Raw genomic sequence first — 22,776 nt, 5'->3', positions numbered from 1 at the left:
ATTAAGGGAGCCAGTCACAAAGAGAACAGATAATATATATGACAAAAAGTAGATAAAATGTTGACTAGGGCTGGGAGATGCAGAAAACGCAGTTTCATTAGAGGGTAAAGGTTTCCATTTGGGGTGATAAAAGTGCTCTAAAATTGATCATCATGGTAGTTGCACAATTCTGGGAATATACTATGAACCACTGAATTGTACACTTTAAATCTGACAATTTTATAGCATGTGAATTACATGTCAACCAAATTTTTATGAACAAAACAAAAAAATTTTCTTGAACCATCATATCCAAGAAATAAATTCACCTGTATAATAACTTTAATTCTTGTGTCCAGGAGACTGCAGACAGTGACCTCTCATCACTGTCCCTGACATTCTTCCAAGATAAATTACATAAGACAGGTGACTTGTACATGCTCGGTTATTGGCTCTTCGCTAGATGATAGAACTTACAAGCGTCAAACAAATATTAAACACATCTGTATACAAATGAAATCATCTACCTTTGGCTTTTTCCACTTGCCATTCAGATGTTCTGACTGTTCATACAATGTGTTTACTTTGAAATGTAGGAGTTATACTTTAACTTACTGATTGATTTCTCCTTGGATATAAGTACAAGCAATGGGAGAAGGAAACAGGAGTCTGAAAAGAAGCACTGCATTCCACTAGGATGTCTATGAAATGGATTTCAGTTCTTCTGCTGCTACAGCTGAGCTGTTACTTCAGCTCTGGAAGTTGTGGAAATGTGCTAGTGTGGCCCACAGAATATAGCCACTGGATCAATATAAAGACAATCCTGGATGAACTTATCCAGAGAGGTCATGAAGTGACTGTTCTGACATCTTCAGCTTCCATTCTTGTTGATCCGAGCAAATCATCTACTATTAAATATGAGGTTTACCCTGTATATTTACAGAGAAAGGATTTTGAGGATATGTTCGGGAAACTGATCCACATATGGATATATAATTTGCCAAGAGATACATTTTGGGGATATTTTTCACAACTGCAAGAAATCTTGTGGGAATATTCTGACTGTATTCAAAAGTTCTGTAAAGATATAGTTTTGAACAGGAAACTCATGACAAAACTACAAGAATCAAAGTTTGATGTCATTCTTGCAGATGCCATTGGACCCTGTGGTGAACTGCTGGCTGAGCTACTTAAAATACCTTTAGTGTACAGTCTCCGCTTCTCTCCTGGCTATAGAGTTGAAAAGTATAGTGGAGGACTTCCTTTACCTCCGTCCTACGTGCCTATGATTATGTCAGAATTAAGTGGTAAAATGACATTCATGGAGAGAGTAAAAAATATGATATATGTGCTTTATTTTGACTTTTGTTTCCGATCATTTAGTGAGAAGAGTTGGGATGAGTTTTACAGCGAAGTACTAGGTAAGTCATGTTTTTAATTGGTAGCATGAAGTTTTAATTTTTAGTGCCTGGGAAGGTGAGTTTGTATAAATATAAAATCAGAGAAATTTGTCCTTTATAAGTGCAATGATGAAATGAAAATATAAAATGATCTCTCAACCTCACAAATGTTATGGAAAGACTTATATGACAGGGCCAGTTAGAACCCTGTGGTCCATTATTTAGTACATTACACTCCAGGAAGTCAATAACCACAAATTAAAACACTAAGGATTTCTTGAAGCAATTAGATATTTATTCTTTGTGTGTTTGTTTGTAATACTTAAAAAATTTTTTTTTTACTTTTTTCTGGAAAAAGTGTTTTAACCTTTCTTTGTTATTTATTAAATACAGGGTGAAAATATTACTTCTGATATGCTTTACTTTTTAGAATAATTTTAAGTCACAGCATATTGAGTCAAGATTTCCCATATAACCCTTGCCCCCACACATGCATAAAACATCCCCCACCAGAGTGGTACATTTGTTACAACTGATGAACCTACATTGACACATATTATCATACAAAGTCCATAGTTTACATTAGAGTTCACTATTGGTGTTGTACATTCTATAGGTTTTAACAAATTTTTGGGGGGCGCCTGGGTGGCTCAGCCATTAAGCGTCTGCCTTCAGCTCAGGTCATGATCTCAGGGTCCTGGAATAGAGCCCCGCATCGGGCTCCCTGCTCCGCAGGAAGCCTGCTCCTCCCTCTCCCACTCCCCTTGCTTGTGTTCCCTCTTTCACTGTGTCTCTCTCTGTCAAATAAATAAAATCCGGAAAAAAAAAAGGTTTTAACAAATTTTTAATGATAAGTATACATCACTATTGTATCAGAGTAGTTTCACTGCCTTAAAAATCCTCTCTGCTGTGCCTATTTCCTACATATCGATTTTACTTTACTTTTTTCATTTTTTAAAAAAGGCATTAGAGGGGTCCCTGGGTGGCTCAGTTGGTTAAGCGTCTGCCGTCAGCTCAGGTCATGATCCCAGAGTCCTAGGATTGAGGCCCACGTCAGGCTCTCTGTTCAACAGGAAGCCTGCTTCTCCCTCTTGATCTGCCTGCCACTTCCCCTGCTTGTGCTCTCTCTCTCTCTGTCAAATAGATAAATAAAATCTTTTTTAAAAAAGACATCAGAAATTTCACTATCTTGATGAAAGCAGACATGTTAATTGAGGAGCCACGTATTTCTAGTATAACTGTCGATAGAGTATTGAGGATATTATTTCCACTTGTTTCCCTTCTTTAATTTAAAAATTAAAGTGTTTTGTCATATTACCTGAAAGAGTCCTTCATAATTGGACTAAATGGTGGCTCTACCCCAGACTCAGGAACCTATAATAAGAAGTTTCTAATGATTACAAATTCTTTCACCAGGGCTTATAAATCATGTTTTAAAGGCCTAAAATCTTGCTGAAAGTTGCACATACACATTAATAGTTCACATTTTTTAAAAACTGTTACTCCATTAAAGAAAAAGTGAGCCAAAATTAAGAGTGCACATACCTATTTCCATACTTGATGAAAATATTCCAGCTGTTATTTGCAAATATCATTTAATATACAAATATTATTAAGCTCCTAATGTGAACCAAGTGCAATGGTAAGTACAAGGAATCAAACCGTACCTTCAAAACCTCAGTTTTCTTGGAAAATCTAGGATCAAGGGAATAACTTGCTAAATTATAGAAATGAGACTGAGTACCCTAGGGAAAGGTGTTTCCATTGGTTAATTGATTGGGGAGCTCAAATAATTGTTTACATTTGCATCTGCTACTTCTGCAGCATTTTAAAGTAAACAAATGCATGTTTAATTTGATAGTAGCTTAGGTTTAATAATTGTTTATGATTGTGAATGTACTATTGTGATGTTAGAAATGAGTCTTACACTTTGTCTTTCAAATATACATATGAACAACATATATAAATGTGTAAATATATATTTGCATCATTATACATGTTTGTATCATATATGTGCTCTATTATCAAACTACAAATATTTTTGAACATTTTTGACTAAATTATTCCAAACTCTTTTCAGAAAATTCCCTAGTATATTCATATTACATTACTCTTATTTCCTCTACCTGTTGCTTGTTGTGGGTTTTTTTTACTTATTTATTTATTTACTTTTATTTTTCTATTAAGTTTTAATTTTAATTCCAGTATAGTTAACAGAGAGTGTTATATTAGTTTCAGGTGTACAATATAGTGATTCAACAATTCTGGACATCACTCTGTGCTCATCACAAGTGTCCTCCTTAGTCCCCATCACCTATTTAACCCATTCCCCCCACCCACTGACCCTCCAGTAACCCTCAGTTTGTCCTCTACAGTTCAGAGTCTATTTCTTGGTTTGTCTCTCTTTTTGTGTTTTGTTTGTTTGGTTTCTTAAATTCCACATATGAGTGAAATCATATGGTTTTGTCTTTCTCTGACTGACTTATTTTACTTAGTATAATACTCTCTAGCTCTGTCTGTGTCATTGCAAATTGCAAGATTTCATTTTTTAAAAAAGATTTTCTTTATTTGAGAGAGAGAGAGAGAAAGTGAGTGGGAGAGAGAGGGAGAGAGAATCTGAAGCATACTCCACACTGAGCGCATAGCCCCACTTGAGGCTCCATCCCACGAACACTAGATCATGACCTGAGCCAAAACCAAGAGTTGGATGCTTAACCAACTGAGCCAGCCAAGTGCCCCAAGATTTCATTCTTCTTTATGGCTGAGTAATATTCATTGTATAAATATACCACTTCTTTAGCCGTTCATCAGTTGGTGGGCACTTAGGCTGTTTCCATAATTTGGCTATTGTAGATAATGCTGCTATAAACATTGGGGTACATGTATCCCTTTGAATGAGTATTTTTGTATTCTTTGGGTAAATACCTAGTAGTGTAATTGTTGAATCATAGGGTACATCTATTTTTAACTTTTTGAGAAACCTCCACACTTGTTTCTTGTGGCTTTGATTTTAGCCATTCTGAAAGATGTGAGGTGGTATCTCACTGTAGTTTTGATTTGCATTTCCCTGATGATGAGTGATGTGGAGCATCTTTTCATATGTCTATTGGCCATCTGTATGCCTTCTTTGGAGAAATGTCTGTTCATGTCTTCTGTCCTTTTTAAAATTGGATTATTTGGTTTTGGGGTATTGAGTTGTATAAGTTCTTTTTTTTAAGATTTTATTTATTTATTTGACAGAGAGAGACACAGCGAGAGAGGGAACACAAACAGGGGGAGTGGGAGAGGGAGAAGCAGACTTCCTGCCAAGCAGGGAGCCCGATGAGGGGCTCGATCCCAGGACCCTGAGATCATGACCTGAGCCGAAGGCAGACACTTAACGACTGAGCCACCCAGGCACCCTATAAGTTCTGTATATATTTTGGGTACTAACCCTTTCTCAAATGTCATTTGCAAATATCTTCTCCCACTCAGTATGTTGCCTTTTAGTTTTATTGATTGTTTCCTTCATTATGCAGAGGTGTTTGTTTTTTTTTAACTTTGATGTAGTCCCAATAGTTTATTTTTGCTTTTATTTCCCTTGCCTCAGAAGACATATCTAGAAAAATGTTCCTATGGCTGATGTCAGAGACATTATTGCCTGTGCTCTCTTCTAGGATTTTTATAGTTTCAGGTTTCACATTTAGTTTTTTAATCCATTTTGAATTTATTTTTGTGTATGGTATAAGAAAGTGGTCCAGTTTCATACCTTTGCATGTAGCTGCCCAATTTTCCCAACACCATTTGTTGAAGAGACTATCTTTTTTCCCATTGGATATTCTTTCCTCTTTTGTCAAAGATTAATTGACCATATAACTGGGTTTTCTATGCTGTTCCATTGATCTATGTGTCTGTTTTTGTGCCAGTACCATACTGTCTTGATTACAGCTTTGTAGTATAACTTGAAGTCTGGAATTGTGATAGCTCCCATTTTTTCTTTTTCAAGATTGCTTTAGCTATTTGGAGTTTTTTGTGGTTCTATACAAATTTTAGGATAGTTTGTTCCAGTTCTGTGAAAAATGCTGTTGGTGTTTTGATAAGGATTGCATTAAATGTGTAGATTGCTTTGGGTAGTATATACAGTTCAATATTTGTTCTTCTAATTCATGTGCACAGAATGCCTTTCCATTTCCTTATATCCTCTTATATCCTTATTCCTAGGTACTTTATTATTTTTGGTGCAATTACAAATGGGATTATTTTCTTAATTTCTTTTTCTTCTGCTTCATTATTAGTATATAGAAATGTAACAGATTTCTGTATACTGATTTTGCATCCTGTGACTTTACTGAATTAATTTAACAGTTCTAGTAGTTTTTTGGTAAGTCATGTCATCTGCAAATCGTGAAAGTTTTGCTTTTGGATAACTTTTATTTCTTTTTCCTCTGACTGCTGTAGCTAGGACTTCTAATACTATGTTGAATAAAAGTGGTAAGAGTGGACATCCTTGTCTTGTTCCTGACCTTAGGGGAAAAGCTCTCTGTTGTTCCCCATTGAGTATGATGTTCACTGTGGGGTTTCCATATAAGGCCTTTATTTTGTTGAAGTATGTTCACTCTAAACCAACTTTGTTGAGAGTTTTTATCATGAATGGATGTGTACTTTGTCAAATGCTTTTTCTGCATACATGGAAATGATCATATGGTTTTTATCCCTTCTCTTATTGATGTGATGTTTGGTTTTTTCCCTTCAGGAAGACCCACTACATTATTTGAGTTAATGGGAAAGGCTCAAATATGGCTCATTCGAACCTACTGGGATTTTGAATTTCCTCGCCCACTCCTACCAAATTTTGAATTTGTTGGAGGACTCCACTGCAAACCTGCCAAACCCCTGCCTAAGGTAACTGATTCCTGTTTCTTTTGTTTTATTTTCTCTGAGGCATTTCACCAGTATTCTAGCTTAAAAACACCATTCCTCAACAATGTTTGCGTGTCCCAACATTATCTGCAGGCAAATCCAATGTTTACTTGCTGTCACTCCAACATTTACACAATTCATTTGAGATCCCAAGGTTTGACAACTTAGAGCATTAAAGGGTTTGCTTAGCCTATGAGAACATGTGTTTTCTGCCACACACCAAGGCTGGACAAAATCTCAGTAAAGATCGGGGGAACATGGTTCTCAATATTATAGCTGACTGACAAAATGAGCGCAGAGAAAACTACACTGTGTATATAATAAGGACCATAAATTCTGCATATTTAATAAGGACCAAATAATTTCTACCACTTATATCTGAAAAACATCCACAATATAAAATTACAAAAGAGTTCTGTATGCTTTCTTTTTTTTTGAAAGAAAGCAATAATGTAATATATTTTAAGTTGATATTGTAACTTTAAGACATAATTGAAAAACAAGCATCCCTTACTGAATGATTTTATGGTCTCTTCAACATCTTGTTTGTCTACCTTCTTATTGGTAATAAGATGAAACTAAGATCTTATTTGGTGGTTAACCTAATATCAATTTTGATTACAAAATGTTTAGGTGTATATGGTAAATTTCTCAAGGTCTAAATCCTGAGGTAAAACTAGCAAAAGTTCTATTCAGTCTAATACAAGTGTCCATCAACAAATAAATCCATAAACAAAATGTATTTACACACAATGGAATATTAGTTATAAAATAGAAGAAAATTCTAACACATACTCCAACGTGGAAAACTTTAGGACATTATGCAAAGTGAAAGGGGTAATCACAAAAAGACAAATACTGTATGATTCCACTGATATGAGGTATGCAGATTAGTCAAATTCATAGAAATACAAAGTATAATGATGGTTGCTAAAGATGTGAAGGAGGGTATGGGGAATTGTTATATAATGGGTACAGAGTTCCAGTTTAGCAAGATGAAAAAGTTCCAGTGATTGGTTACCCAACAGTGTAAATATACCCATTATTGAACTGCATACCCAGGAATAGTTAAAATGGTAATTTTTGTGTGTATTTTATCACAATTTAAAGATAAAAACAGGCATTACTCTAATAACTCCTGATAATATTTGGTATCTCTCTTTAGCTGTTTGTAGAAATTCTCTTTTTTAAAAAAGATTTATTTATTTGAGATAGAGTAGGGGCGTTGGGGGGAGTGGAGCAGAGGGAGAGAGAGAATACCCAGCAGATTCCCCACTGAGTGTAGAGCCAGACTCAGGGCTCAATTTCACAACCCTGAGATCATGACCTGAGATGAAATCAAGAGTCAGATACTTAACTGACTGAGCCACCCAGGCGCCCCTATAGAAATTCTTTCAATAGTGTTTGCTATGCTGTTCCTCTTTTGTGATGGAGCAAATTCTTTCTTCACAGGAAATGGAAGAGTTTGTCCAGAGCTCTGGAGAAAACGGTATTGTGGTGTTTAGTCTAGGGTCAATGGTCAATAACATGCCAGAGGAAAGAGCCAATGTGATTGCATCAGCCCTTGCCCAGATTCCACAAAAGGTTAGATAAAGTAACTTAATCGTATACAACTACTTAATAAGTCTGTTAAACTGTGAAAAGGGTTTGATTACCCTTTCCTTCATGACATGGAAACCATGATGATAGCTCCAATTTATCTCAGATATGAGCAAAATATACACAGCAGATGCTATCCTCATTAGTATAGTGGTGAGTATCCCCGCCTGTCACAGCAGATGCTAAAGTAGTACAGAAGCTGTTTTGACAATAACTTTGGTATTAACATTGAGATCAGAAAGAAATATATTTAGGAGGTATATATTTAGGAGGTACAGCGTAAAGTTTGCTATTATAATGTATCATGGGCAGATACAGAAATCACCAAATTCTGTCCTGTCATTCACTCCTTTTCCTTACAGGATTTCCAAGGGCACTGAATACCTCATAGATGTTCTCAGAAAGGAGTTAAATTTCAATAGTTATGTTAAGCAGGAACTGATAAAAATCTGAAAAGCATCATGCAGTTTATGCTTGCTGGATAATCCAGGTTTCTTTTCCTTCCCCTAAATTTTTGAGATAAGCCTATTCAATATGCTGTTCAGAGAGAGGATGGCCAGGGTTCACCAAGCTATGTCTAGGCATTCATCCAGCCTAGATTATTTAGAGAAAGAGAAAAACTGACATGACTGGTGGAGTGGGCCCTATTAAGAGTAAAAGAGTAAGATAAATGAAAAAGGGGGAGATGGGTCTACCCCTCAAGGTGACCCTGTGCTTACTAATATGTGGTTCCAAAAGGACTTTAACTTATCAGAATACTAACTCCTCCTGATTAAGGAAGGAAATGGAAATATATTAAGGAGTCAACCAGAAACAAGCCTAGCAAGGGAAAGTTTCAGATGCCTTTTTCTACATAAAATATAGTAGTAAATTGCTTTCCAATATATAGAAAAAAACCTGGAGTATTTGGGTATTTGTGAACTACTTTTTAGTTTACTGATATAGTTTCTCTTTATGCTAATGTTCGCTTAATATCTAAAGTTACTTGAAACATAGCAAATATGTGTTAACCAATGAAAACTATAATCCAGTTTATGAGGATTGCTGGGGAATTCTAAAACCAATCTATTTTGGTACTGGGAATGGAAATTGCTTGGGTATAGATCTCATATTAATCAATGCTGTCAATGCTTTGTAGTGCATCACTGAAGTGTTAACAATCAGTTGAATAAAATTTAGCATCATCACAGTTTTGGATTTTTTTCAGCAGCTACACTGTTATTTCTGAAGTGCCAACAGGCTCTTCTTTGTAACATTTAAAAAACTTCCAAACCAAGAAATAGTAATAATAATCTGGATTCATGGAAAAAATTACCTTTTTCTTGGAAGTAGTGCCTAATAATTAGTAATGTAAAAGAAATTAAATGTACTAAGTAGAAATTATTTGTATTAATAAATTACTAATAAGCAGAATTATTTATGTCTCACAAGCAGCAGATTGCATACTTAGCTTTTTTGTATATCTAAAAACATAAAACTCTAATAAAATAATGTATGGAACAAGTAGATATAAGTGAACTCCTTCTGTAACATTTAAAAAGGAATAAATAGGTTAATATGACATTGGAAGATGAAAGCAATTATGATAGATAAAACAAAACAAATGTGTAGATCTTAGTAATTTCCTACTTGTTTGCACTAGAATTATAATAACTGCTTAAAAATGTTTTAAATACTTGTATTTGTCACTGATAATCTCATTTGTCTAATCTCTATGTGTGAACCATCATGATTACAATCATACTTGGTTAAATATAAAAATAAGGAACAAAAATGTGGGTATTTTATTATACCAGTGTTTTAGTAGTCTTATTTTTAATATCTTTTGTCCTTATTACTTACCAGTCAATGAAAGGGGTCTAACTAGATTATCTCTTAATTTCTTTAAAATTCCTACATGCTATAACTTCAAAGTTCAACTCATGAAATAAGGTATTTTCTTAACAGGTTCTATGGAGATTTGATGGCAAGAAACCAGACACCTTAGGGCCAAATACTCGGCTATATAAGTGGATCCCCCAGAATGACCTTCTTGGTAAGAATCTGGAAAACACTGAATTGAAAGTAACTCTAAACAAAATGATAAGAGTTTCCAAGAAGGAAATTGATTGAACATTTATTATTGAAAAACTCAAAAACCAAACTTAACTTCCTTACATTTATTTTGCAGTCCTAGGGGGAAAAAGATAAGATACAGCATGTTATTATATACAGTCACATTCCTTATGGCCAGAATCAAAGTATCTTTATTTCAGGTGTAATTACTTCTCAAAGGTAATTTTTTTATTTTTTAATTTAAATTCAAATAGCCAATATATAGTACATCATTAGTTTTGGATGTAATGTTCAATAATTTATCAGTTGCATATAACACCCAGTGCTCATCACATCCAGTGCCCTCCTTAATGCCCATCACCCAGTTACCCCATCCTCCCACACACCTCCCCTCCAGCAACCCTGAGTTTGTTTCCTATATTTAAGAGTCTTTCATGGTTTTTCTCCCTCTCTGATTTTTTTCCATTCTGTTTTTCCTCCCTTTCCTTATGATCCTCTGTGCTGTTTCTTATATTTGCCATATGAGTGGAACCATAAGATAATTGTCTTTCTCTGGTTGACTTATTTCATTCAGCATAATACCCTCCAGTTCCATCCATGTCATTGTAAATGGCAAGTATGCATCCTTTCTGATGGCTGAGTAATATTCCATTGTATATATACATACCACATCTTCTTTATCCATTCATCTGTCCACGGATATCTCAGCTCTTTCCACAGTTTGGCTACTGTGGATATTGCTGCTATAAACACTGAGGTGCGGGTGCTCCTTCAGATCAATATATTTGTATCTTTGGGGTAAATACCTAGTAGTGCAATTGCTGGGTCATAGGGAAGCTCTATTTTTAACTTCTTGAGGAACCTCCATACTATTTTCCAGAGTGGCTGCACCAGCTTGAATTCTCACCAACAGTTTAAGAGGGTTCCCCTTTCTCCACATCCTCACCAACATTTGTCCCCTGTCTTGTTAATTTTAGCCATTCTGACTGGTGTGAGGTGGTATCTCATTGTGGTTTTGATTTGTATTTCCCTGATGCCAAGGGATGTTGAGAATTTTTTCATGTGTCTATTGGCCATTTGTATGTCTTCTTTGCAGAAATGTCTGTTCATGTCTTCTGCCCATTTCTTGTTTTTTGGGTGTTGGGATTGATAAGTTCTTTATAGATCTTGGATACTAGCCTTTTATCTTATATGTCATTTGCAAATTTCTTCTCTTATTCCATAGGTTACCTTTTAGTTTTATTGACTGTTTCCTTTGCTGTGCAGAACCTTTTTATCTTGATGAAGTCCCAATAGTTCATTTTTGCTTTGTTTCCCTTGCCTTTGGAGACATGTCTAGCAAGAAGTTGCTGTGACCAAGGTTGAAGAGGTTGCTGCTTGTATTCTCCTCTAGAATTTTGATGGATTCCTGTCTCACATTTAGGTCTTTCATCCATTTTGAGTTTATCTTTGTGCATGGTGTAAGAAAATAATCCAGCTTCATTCTTCAACATGTGGCTGTCCAATTTTCCCAGCACCATTTATTGAAGAGACTGTCCTTTTTCCATTGGGTATTCTTTCCTGCTTTGTCGAAGATTAGTTGACCATAGAGTTGAGGGGCCATTTCTGGGCTCTCTATTCTGTTCCATTGACCTATGTATCTGTTTTTGTGCCAATACCACACTCCCTTGATCATTACAGCTTTGTAATACAGCTTGAAGTCCAGAATTGTGATGTCACCAACTTTGGTTTTCTTTTTCAACATTCCTTTGGCTATTCGGGGTCTTTTCTGGATCCATACAAATTTTAGGATTATTTGTTCCAGCTCTGTGAAAAATGTTGATGATATTTTGATAGGGATTTCATTGAAAGTGTAGATTGCTCTGGGTAGCATAGACATTTTAACAATATTTATTCTTCCAATCCATGAACATGGAATATTTTTTCATTTCTTTGTGTCTTCCTCAATTTCTTTCATAAGTCTTCTGTAATTTTTAGAGTACAGATCCTTTATTTCTTTGGTTAAGTTTATTCCTAGGTATCTTATGGTTTTGAGTGCAATTGTAAATAGGATCAACTCCTTAATTTCTCTTTCTTCTATCTCATTGTTAGTGTATAGAAATGCAACGGATTTCTGTGCATTGATTTTATATCCTGCCATGTTGCTGAATTCCTGTATGAGTTCTAGCAATTTTGGGGCAGAGTGTTTTGGGTTTTCCACATAAAGTATCATGTCATCTGTGAAGAGTGAGAGTTTGACTTCTTTGCCAATTTGAATGCGTTTTTATTTCTTTTTGTTGTCTGATTGCTGAGGGTAGGACTTCTAGTACTATGTTGAACAAAAATGGTGAGAGTGGGCATCTTTGTTGTATTCCTGACCTTAGAGGAAAAGCTCTTGGTTTTTCCCCCATTGAGAATGATATTCTCTGTAGGCTTTTCATAGGTAGCTTTTATGATATTGAGGTATATTCCCTCTATCCCTACACTGTGGAGAGTTTTAATCAAGAAATATACTGTATTTTGTCAAATGCTTTTTCTGTATCACTTGAGAGGATCATATATGGTTCTTCTTCTTTCTTTTATTAATGTGATGTATTACATTGATTGATTTGTGAATGATGAACCACCCTTGCAGCCCAGGAATAAATCCCGCTTGGTCATGGTGCATAATCCTTTTAATGTACTTTTGGATCCTATTGGCTAGTATCTTGGTGAGAATTTTGGCATCCATGTTCATCAGGGATATTGGTCTGTAATTCTCCTTTTTGGTTGGGGTCTTTGTCTGGTTTGGGGATCAAGGTAATGCTGGCCTCATGGAACAAGTTTGGAAGTTTTCCTTCCATTTCTATTTTTTGAAACAGCTTCAGAAGAATAGGTATTAGTTCTTCTTTAAATGTTTGGTAGAATTCCCCTAGGAAGCCATCCGGCCCTGGACTCTTTGTTTGTTGGGAGATTTTTCATTACTACTTCAATTTCTTTCCTGGTTATGGGTCTGTTCAGGTTTTCTATTTCTTCCTGTTTCAGTTTTGGTAGTTTATAAGTTTCCAGGAATGCATCCATTTCTTCCAGATTGCCTAATTTTTTGGCATATAGTTGCTCATAATATGTTCTTAAAATTATTTGTATTTCCTTGTTGTTGGTCATGATATCTCCTCTTTCATTCATGATTTTATTAATTTGGGTCCTTTCTCTTTTCTTTTGTATAAGTCTGGCTAGGGGTTTATCGATCGAATTAATTCTTTGAAAGAATAAGCTTCTAGTTTCATTGATCTGTTCTACTCTTCTTTTGGTTTCTATTTCATTGATTTGTGCTCTGATCTTGATTATTTTTCTTCTCCTGCTTGGTTTAAGCTTTATTTGGTGTCCTTTCTCCAGCTCCTTTAGGTGTAAGGTTAGCTTGTGTATTTGAGACTTTTCTAATTTTTTTGAAAAAGGGTTGCATTGCTATATACTTCCCTCTTAGGATGGCCTTTGCTGCATCCCAAAGGTTTTGAACAGTTGTGTTTTCATTTTCATTTGTTTCCCTGAAATGTTTTAATTCTTCTTTAATTTCCTGGTTGACCCATTCATTCTTTAGTAGGATGCTCTTTTACCTCCAAGTGTTTGAGTTCCTTCCAAATATCCTCTTGTAAATGAGTTCAAGTTCAAAGAATCATGGTCTGAAAATATGCAAGGGATAATCCTAATCTTTAGGTATGTGTTGAAACCTGATTTGTGACCCAGTATGTGATCTATTTTGGAGAATGTTCCATGTGCACTTGAGAAGAATGTGTATTCTGTTCTTTTAGGATGGAATGCTTTGTATATATCTGTGGAGTCCATCTGGTCCAGTGTGTCTTTCAAAGCCCTTGTTTCCTTGTTGATCTTCTGCTTACATGTCCATTGCAGTGAATGGGGTATTGAAGTCCCCTACTATTACTGTATTATTATCAATGTGTTTCTTTAATTTGGTTATTAATTTATTTATATAAATGGCTGCTCCCAAGTTAGGAGCATAAATATTTATAATTGTTAGATCTTGTTGGATAGACACTTTAAGTATGGGATATAGTGTCCCTCTTCATCCCTTCCTACAGTCCTTGGTTTAAAATCTAATTTGTCTAATGTAAGGATTGCCACCCTAGCTTTCTTTTGATGTCCATTAGCATGATAAATGGTTTTCCACCCCCTCACTTTCAATCTGGAAGTGTCTTTGGGTCTAAAATATGTCTCTTGCAGACAGCATATCAATGGCTCTTGCTTTTTTATGCAATCTGATACCCTGTGTCTTTCAATTGGGGCATTTAGTCCATTTACATTCAGAATAACTACTGAAAGTTATGAGTTTAGTGCTATTGTATTACCTGTGAAGTCACTGTTTCTGTGGACTGTCTCTGTTCCTTTCTGATCTATGTTACTTTTGGACTCTCTCTTCACTTAAAGGATCCCCTTTAATATTACTTGCAGGGCTGGTGTAGTGATCAGAAATTCTTTTAGTTTCTGTTTGTCCTGGAAGCTTTTTATTTCTCCTTCTATTTTCAATGACAGCCTTGCTGGATAAAATATTCTTGGCTGCATATTTTTCTCATTTAGCACCCTGAATATATCATGCCAGTCCTTTCTGGCTTGCCAGGTCTCTGTGGATAGGACTGCTGCGAGCCTAATATTTCTACCCTTGTAGATTACGGACCTCTTGTCCCAAGCTGCTTTTAGGATTTTCTCTTTGTCTCTGAGATTTGCAAGTTTCATTGTTATATGTCGAAGAATTGACCTATTTTTATTGATTTTGAGGGGGGTTCTGTGTGCCTCCTGGACTTGAATGCCTGTTTCCTTCCCCAGATTAGGTAAGTTCTCAGCTATGATTTGCTCAAATATACCTCATGGCCTTCTCTTTCTCTTCCTCTGGGACCCCAATAATTCTAATATTGTTTCACTTTATGGTATCACTGATTTCTCGAAGCCTCCCCGCATGGTCCATTAGTTGTTTTTCTTGCTTTTCTCCAGCTTCCTTCCTTTCCATCATCTTGTCTTCTATGTTACTTACTCTCTCTTCTGCCTCATTTACCTTAGCTGTAAGAGCAGCCATTTTAGACTGCATCTCAGTTAAAGCATTTTTAATTTCAGCATGATTAGATTTTATTTTTGCACTAAGAGATTCTCTAGAGTGTTTTATGCTTTTTTCAAGCCCACTTAGTAACTTTATAATCATTATCCTGAATTCCAGCTCTGACATTTTACCTATATCCATATTGATTACATCTGTGGCAGAGAGTATTACCTCTGGTTCTTTCTTTTGTTGTGATTTCCTCCTTCTAGTCATTTTACCCAGAGAAGAATGGATGAATGAGAGAACAAAATAAAAACTATCAACCACGACCCAAATGAAACACACCAGACAAATGCAAAGAGGTCAGAAATGAAAAAAGAAACAGAAAAAAGGGGGCAAAAGAGAGATTATAATCTCCCAGGTGGACAAAACACGGTGATCCACTTGGTCCTGGGTGTATTTTGGTCTGTTTATTAGAAGACACTAAATCCTAAAATTGTGAAGTAGAACTTATATATATACAAAAATAAAATTGAAATAGTGAAAGAAAGCCAAAAATGAAGAATAGATCTATAAAATGTAAATTTAAAAAGGAAAGTTAAAAAAATACTTAAAAACAAAGAGTTGATAACATAAGAAACCAGCTGAGATGCCTCTCTGGCTCAGTCAGTTAAGGAACTGCCTTCAACTCAGGTCATGATCTCCAGGTTCTGGGATCGAGCCCCACATTTGGCCCCCTCCTCAGCAGGGAGTCTGCTTCTCTCTCTCCCTCTGCTCCTCCCCACTGCTTGTTCTCTCTCTCTCTCTCTCAAATAAATAAAATCTTTAAAAAATAAATAAAATAAGAAACCAGTTGAAAAGGAAAAAAAGAAAAGGAAAATTTTAAACTGAAAGATAAATGAATCTTGAGAAAAAAACCTCAATTTCTATATACTATTTTCCCCTAGTGTTGGAGTTTTGCAGTCCTGTGTGCTCCACAAAACTGGGTGTTCCCTTCTTGTTTCAGCTGGTCTTCTGAGGGAGGGACCAGCTGTGCTGATTATCAGGTGTCTTTGCCTGGGCAGACTTGCACCATCCCTTGCTAGGGGCCTGGGCTCAGTGTAAGCTGATTCTGATTGCTCTATGTGGCTTTTGTTCCCTGAAGGCCCTCTGTGCCTCTTTAGAGGATGAAAATAAAAATGGCTGCACCCCAATCTCCAGCCCTGAAGCTGAAAGATTGCAGTCCCCTCTCTTCTGTAAACCTTCAGGGATAAGCAGTCTTCACTTCTGTGTGTGCCAAACTCTACAGACTCTTGCAGTGCATACCCGCACTGATCCTCCCAGGGGAAGGTGGGTCACCACATTTCTGCCCTTTTCAGGACCCCCCCCCACACACACACACACAGAGCAGTTGCCCAGTCCTGCACCCTCCTGCACCGCCCCTTCTGGGGGAAGGTGGAGAGTCACCAGTTTCTGCCCTTTGGAGGGCCCCCACACAGAGAGCGGTCACCCGATCATGCTGCAGTATGTGGTTCATGGCAAACCGAGCTGAGAGCCCCCTCCTGTCTCACTGAACATAACTGGCTTCTCTGCTCTAATGCTTGGGAATTCTGCCAGCTCAGGCACCCCATTCTTTCTGTGACCCCAGGGATCCTGAGACCACACTGTCTCACCTAGGATTCTGCCCCACCTCACCACCTGAGTACCTTTCAGGCAGGAATGTCTCTCCCTGGAGCAGACTTCGAAAGGGTCTGAGTTTGCACTCTGGGGCTATATCAATTTTTGGTAGCCAGCTTATGGAGGCTCCCTCCCCCCGCCATTTATTTTCCAAATATACCCTCAGATTCATTTTTCTGCACCTCCTACCTTGCAAAAAGTGGTCACTTTTCTATTTGTAGAATTCCAGCAATTCTTTTCTTGTATCTCAGGTTGAATTCATAGGTGTTCAGAATAATTTGATAGTTTTCTAGCTAAATTCAGGGACAAGATGAAATGAGGTTCCCTACTCCCACCATTTTGCCCCCCCCAATAATATTTTAATAATTACCTGGATCATCACTCTGTCTCCTAATTCTCCCACCTTATTCCTATCCTTTCTCATTCTGCATGGGTATTCAGTGTCACTGAAAAATAAAAGCCCCTCTTTAATTATCAGTGACTCTACATGTTCTCTAGGAAAACACCATAATCATTTTCATGAAGTCACAACACATTTCATGATAAAGTGCAGTCTTTCCTTTCCCTGATTTGAACCACCATTATCACACTTCCTGCTACCTTGACACCCTACATGTTAAACTCAGTGACTTTACTGTTTAAGAGAATATGTTCTAATATGCCACCTCCTTTTTTTTTTTTGCACATGCTATTCTTTATCCAGAATGTTCCCTTTTAATTTGTCTGTCCAGCCATCTTGTATTCATTTTTCAAGTTACAAGTACCACACCAATCTTCATTTACCTCTCCAGCAGATTTATGTGCTTCTTGCTCTGAGATCTGAAAGACATTTTAATGCTGTTTCATGTGTATAATACTATATGCCTTATGTTGCCCAACTCTCATTTTATTTCTAAGACTTATAATCAATAATGTGCTGAGATTCATCCAATCCTAGGTCATCCAAAAACCAAAGCCTTTGTAACTCATGGTGGAGCCAATGGCATCTATGAGGCGATCCACCACGGGATCCCCATGGTGGGCATTCCTTTGTTTGCGGATCAACCTGATAACATTGCTCACATGAAGGCCAAGGGAGCAGCTGTCAGTCTGGATTTCCACACACTGTCTAGTACAGATTTGCTCAATGCATTGAGGATGGTCATTGATGATGCTTCGTGAGTATTATAATTTTTTTCATTAATAGTATTTATAGATAGGTTCTTCTGTCAATGGTGACCATGAGTTTCATCCTATATTTAAGAGGCTAATTTTGAAATTTTAATATGATTTAACTGATCTTAAATCTACTTTTATTTTCAACCAGACATTTATTTCAAAGTTGCATTTTAACCCCATTGATTTAATGGGTAACCAATTGCTGCAACAATTTTCCACATGAACAAATGCAAAAGTCATACAGGTAATTGTAAGAAAACATTTTTAAAGATATAATAGAATCCATAAAATGAAAGAATGAAGAATTTGCAGTTATGTAAAATAACTTTCAATTCAGTACCAAAAATTTCTAAAACTAAAAATCTCTTTTTGCCCAAAAATTAATTTTTATTCTTATTTTAATATATTTTATAATATGTAATTTATGTACCATAAAACTTAAAGTATAAAAATGTTATGGAATTATGAAACCATCACTATAATCTAAGTTTGGGACATTTTCATTTGCCCAAAAAGGAATCACATATGACTTAAAAGTCATTTCTCATTCCTCTTGCCTTAAGTAAACAATCTACTTTCCATCTTTACAAATTGCTGTATTCTGGATATTTCATACAAATGGAATCATACAATTTATGGTCTTTTGCATGTGGTTTCTTTCACTTGGCATGTTTTTGAGTTTCATTCATGTGGTAGTTTTGTATTGCTGAATAATATTCTATGGTATGGATATGCTACAATCTATTTATTCATTTATCAGTTCATGAATATTTTGGTTATTTCCACATTTAGGAATTACAAATATTGCTACATATGTTATTGTGTGAACAAAATTTTTCATTTCTTTTGGATAGACATCTAGGAGTAGAGTTGGTGATCATATGTTAACTCTGTGAGGAACTGCCAAATTGATGTCCAAATGAGATGCATGCACCATTTTACATTTCCATCTGCTGAGTATGGGAGATCCAAGTTCTCCACATCATTACCAACACTTGTTATCATCTGTTTTATTACGGACATCCTAGTGGGTGTGAAGTGGTCCCTCCTTCTGGTCTTGATTTGCATTTCCCCCATAGCCAAAGTTATTAAGCATCTTTTCATATACTAATTGCCATTCATATATCCTCTTTAGAGAAATGTCTATTCCAATTCTCTGATAATTTTTAAATTTGATTGTCTCACCTTATTAAAGAATTTGTTATGTGTTATGAATACAATAAATAATCAGATATATGATTTGTTAATATTTTCTTCCATTCTGGCTGACTTGATTTTTCACTTTCTTGATTGTGTCCTATTGAAGATAAAACTTTTTAAATATGATAAGATAAATATTGAAATTTTCTATATTACAGAGGAAAACAATGTGAGGGAATTTGTAGTGCCTAGCACAGCAACCATGAATTCAGTATTTATTACTACTATAGCATTAATATTATATTAGGAGGGTATCATCTAAAGAAATGCTGAAAAATGTATTATCGAGAAGAAAATGATAGAACAATCAAATAATAAAAATACTTTAAAATAGGCAAGAAAGAAAAAGAAAATATCTTAGTAGTAGGTATATTATTGCATCCACTTCACAATAATATTTTAGCTAATTTAGCTAAAGGTGAATTTTTTAGCTAATTTTGAATTTATGAGCTATTCAGTTAAGACTATGTGCATTTTTCTTATATAATATATTTAAATGTTTTTCTGGAAAATATGACATGTTTTCAAATTCTAGGTTTCAAATAGCAACACACACACACACACACACACACACACACACACACACACACACAGAACAAATGTCCAAGGGTGCTTTGATAGTGTGCCCAGAAAAGCCTCTCTGAGATGGAACACGAAGCTGGGTCAAGAGGTAGGAACAGCCTTGGGGTTTTGCTGGGAATAGTGTCCAGCAGAGAGACAGAGGGGACAGAAAGTGCAAAGATGCTGAGGTGAGGACATGTTCGGCAACTTCAGTGAACTGCTAGCAGACCTCTGTGCCTACAACAGAGTGTACATGGGACAAAGTGACAGGAGAAGAGGTTGCTAGGCATCTGTATCTGTAAGATCCTATAGTCCAAAATTCATATTTGGATTTTATTCTAAATGTAATGAGAAGCCAGACAGAAATTTTGAGCAGGGAAGTGTCATGATCTGATATCTGTTTCAAAAATCAGACTGGCTACATGATGGAAAATAAAGAGTAGAAGGTAGAAGAGTGGAGACACGGGGACCAGTGAGGTGGCATTTTACTCACCATGACATAATTCCCTTTACTGCTTCATGAGGATCATTCTATAAGTGCATTCCCACCATCTCATTTTTAGCTGTTACAATGGCCCATATCATTTTCTCTGTTAGAAAAGATAAAACTGGGGCGCCTGGGTGGCTCAGTTGGTTAAGCGACTGCCTTCGGCTCAGGTCATGATCCTGGAGTCCCGGGATTGAGTCCCGCATCGGGCTACCTGCTCAGCAGGGAGTCTGCTTCTCCCTCTCCTGCTCCCCCCTCTTGTGCTCTTTCTCTCTCTCATTCTCTCTCTCAAATAAATAAATAAAATCTTTAAAAAAAAAAAAAAAAAGAAAAGAAAAGATAAAACTATCCTAACTAAACTTCCATTTTCACTTTTTAAAATATTTGTTGATGGGAAAATTCCAATTTAAAAGCCCAATCTCCTATGCGGACCCAAATAAAAAACACACTACTTCTGTAATTCTATGGCATTTATTTTGAATCATTTGTATGGCACTTTTCAAAAACCTTTCATGGGAATTATATGATTAGGCAAATTAGCTTCCTTTCAATATCAGTATCTTTATGTTTCTCCTTTAGATACAAAGAGAATGCTATGAAATTATCAAGAATTCACCACGATCAGCCTGTAAAGCCCTTGGATAGAGCAGTCTTCTGGATCGAGTTTGTCATGCGCCACAAAGGAGCAAAACACCTCAGGCCAGCCTCCCACAACCTCACCTGGTTCCAGTACCACTCTTTGGATGTGATTGGGTTCCTGCTGGCCTGTGTGGCAACTGCTATATTTGTCACCACACAGTGTTGTCTGTTTTGTTACCGGAAGTTTGCAAAAATAGGCACAAAGGAAAAAAAGGAGTAGTTGTATCTGGGGCCTCAAGCTGGCATGCCTCATAGATGGGACTCCTCAAGTTTATTCCAGAAAGAAGTTGTGATGTAAGATTCCCTTCCTCCTGCGACAAAATGACTTTTCACAACTTAGCTTCTCAGATCAAAATCTGCTTTTAAGGGATTTACTGCCTGTTTAAGAGTTAGAAATATGTCATGCCAACAGAAAAACTGGCAAAAAATAAATAAAATAAAAATAAAACTGTATGGGTATTTATTGAAAATTATTATTCTAAATCAAAAGTCATCCCCTTCCAAAAATTATTGAGCTTAACTGTGTTTCAAACATTGGGCATGGACACAAGAACATAAAGAAGGCTATTCACAATATCACTATTATTGTGCACATACTCAGAATATTTTAACTTAATTTTGGTGCAGAATTTTGTAGTTTTGTACCTTGCTAGAGAAACTACAGATAGTTGAAATTGTGTAAAATGATTTACCCATCCATTTTGTTTTGGAAGACCACTAATTCTCCTTGGCTCTTACTGTGGATCCAGCCTCAGCATCACTCCTTACCTAAGGACATGGGAAGTTGATGGCCTTCATCCAGTTTACTCATTTTTCAGTGAAATGTTTGTGGAATTAGAAATGTAACACCACTACCTGAATCTTATTATAAAATTGAACTATCTGAAAGTCTTTGATTTCATGACCAAATTCTCTTTCCTTTTCTTGACTTTTTTTAAATTTTATTTTATTATGTTATGTTAATCACCATACATTACATCATTAGTTTTTGATGTAGTGTTCCATGATTCATTGTTTGCATATAACACCCAGTGCTCCATTCTGTACGTGCCCTCTTTAATACCCATCACCAGGCTAACCCATCCCCCCGCCCCCCTCCCCTCAGGAACCCTCAGTTTGTTTCTCAGAGTCCATAGTCTCTCATGGTTCATCTCCCCCTCCAATTTCCCCCCCTTCATTTTCCCCTTCCTGCTATCTTCTTCTTCTTCTCTTTAACATATAATGTATTATTTGTTTCAGAGGTACGGTTCTGTGATTCAACAGTCTTACACAATTCATAGCACTCACCATAGCCCATACCCTCCCCAATGTCTATCACCCAGCCTCCCTCCCTCCCACCCCGCACCACTCCAGCAACCCTCAGTTTGTTTCCTGTTCTTGACCTTTAAGAATATTCACCTGGTTGCTTTCATTCTCATGTTCAGCCTTTGATAATGGATGTAAGGTCTTATTAACCTGGCTAGCCCCTCAGGGCTCAGCAGAGGCAGGAGACAGAAATGCCCATCTCCCAGTTTTTCCCTGAAAGAGGCCTAGTTGTGTATTTTAAAAGCTGCTGCCCAAGGACTAGGCTTCAAATTCAGCATACATCTAGCAACAAACTGCACACCTCCCTGGAGTCCAGTGGGTGCCCTTTTCATGCTCACACTTTCACCCATTCCAGATCCCCACTGTCTCACTGGCATGAGCTTGTACGCATGACTGGCATGCTGGCCTTTGTGGCAGCAGCACAGGAGACATAAAACTTGATTGCTTGGCTCTGGGATATTTTTCAAATACATCATATGTTAGGTCACAAAAAATGTCTAAATAAATTTAAGAAAATTGAAATCATATCAAGCAACTTCCCTGATTTGGTGGCCAGAAGTGTCAGAAGTGTTATATTGTGAAATAATAAGAAATACATATATTGGCTCGGCTCCCAGTTCCTGACAGAGAGCTTCTAAAATCCTTATAAATTCCTTAGTGATATATGCACTAGGAGCATCTTTTATTCTAATATTTGGTCTTTGACCCCAGTCCCTGACACAGGGCTCCTAAAACCCTTATAAATTCCTAAGTGATAAGAGCACTAAGAGCATCTTTTATTCTAATGAGGTAATTCTAGGTGGGCTCCTGGATGGGAAAGGGGGGTAAACCAG

At 36.5% G+C, this 22,776-nt stretch overlaps 1 protein-coding gene across 1 annotated transcript; it reads left to right on the top strand.

Moving 5' to 3' along the window:
- Positions 1–657: 657 nt before the first annotated feature.
- Positions 658–21,089, top strand: LOC118546385 (UDP-glucuronosyltransferase 2B31-like). Its single transcript, XM_036109097.2, has 6 exons — positions 658–1,400; positions 6,112–6,260; positions 7,731–7,862; positions 9,825–9,912; positions 17,531–17,750; positions 20,579–21,089. Exons 1-6 carry the CDS (start codon positions 677–679, stop codon positions 20,856–20,858), a joined length of 1,593 nt encoding a protein of 530 aa, XP_035964990.1. The 5' UTR covers positions 658–676; the 3' UTR covers positions 20,859–21,089.
- Positions 21,090–22,776: the final 1,687 nt, after the last annotated feature.

The sequence above is a fragment of the Halichoerus grypus genome, chromosome 3 (assembly GCF_964656455.1).
Source record: "Halichoerus grypus chromosome 3, mHalGry1.hap1.1, whole genome shotgun sequence".
Lineage (NCBI taxonomy): Eukaryota > Metazoa > Chordata > Mammalia > Carnivora > Phocidae > Halichoerus > Halichoerus grypus.
Note: the sequence above shows the minus strand (reverse complement) of the source record. Positions and strands in the feature narration are given on the sequence as shown.

Coding starts and splice junctions, on each gene's coding strand:
- LOC118546385 (XM_036109097.2), top strand. CDS start 677: ATGTCTATGAAATGGATTTCAGTTCTTCTGCTGCTACAGCTGAGCTGT. Junction 7,863..9,824: donor TTGCCCAGATTCCACAAAAG/GTTAGATAAAGT, acceptor TTTTCTTAACAG/GTTCTATGGAGATTTGATGG. Junction 17,751..20,578: donor ATGGTCATTGATGATGCTTC/GTGAGTATTATA, acceptor TTTCTCCTTTAG/ATACAAAGAGAATGCTATGA.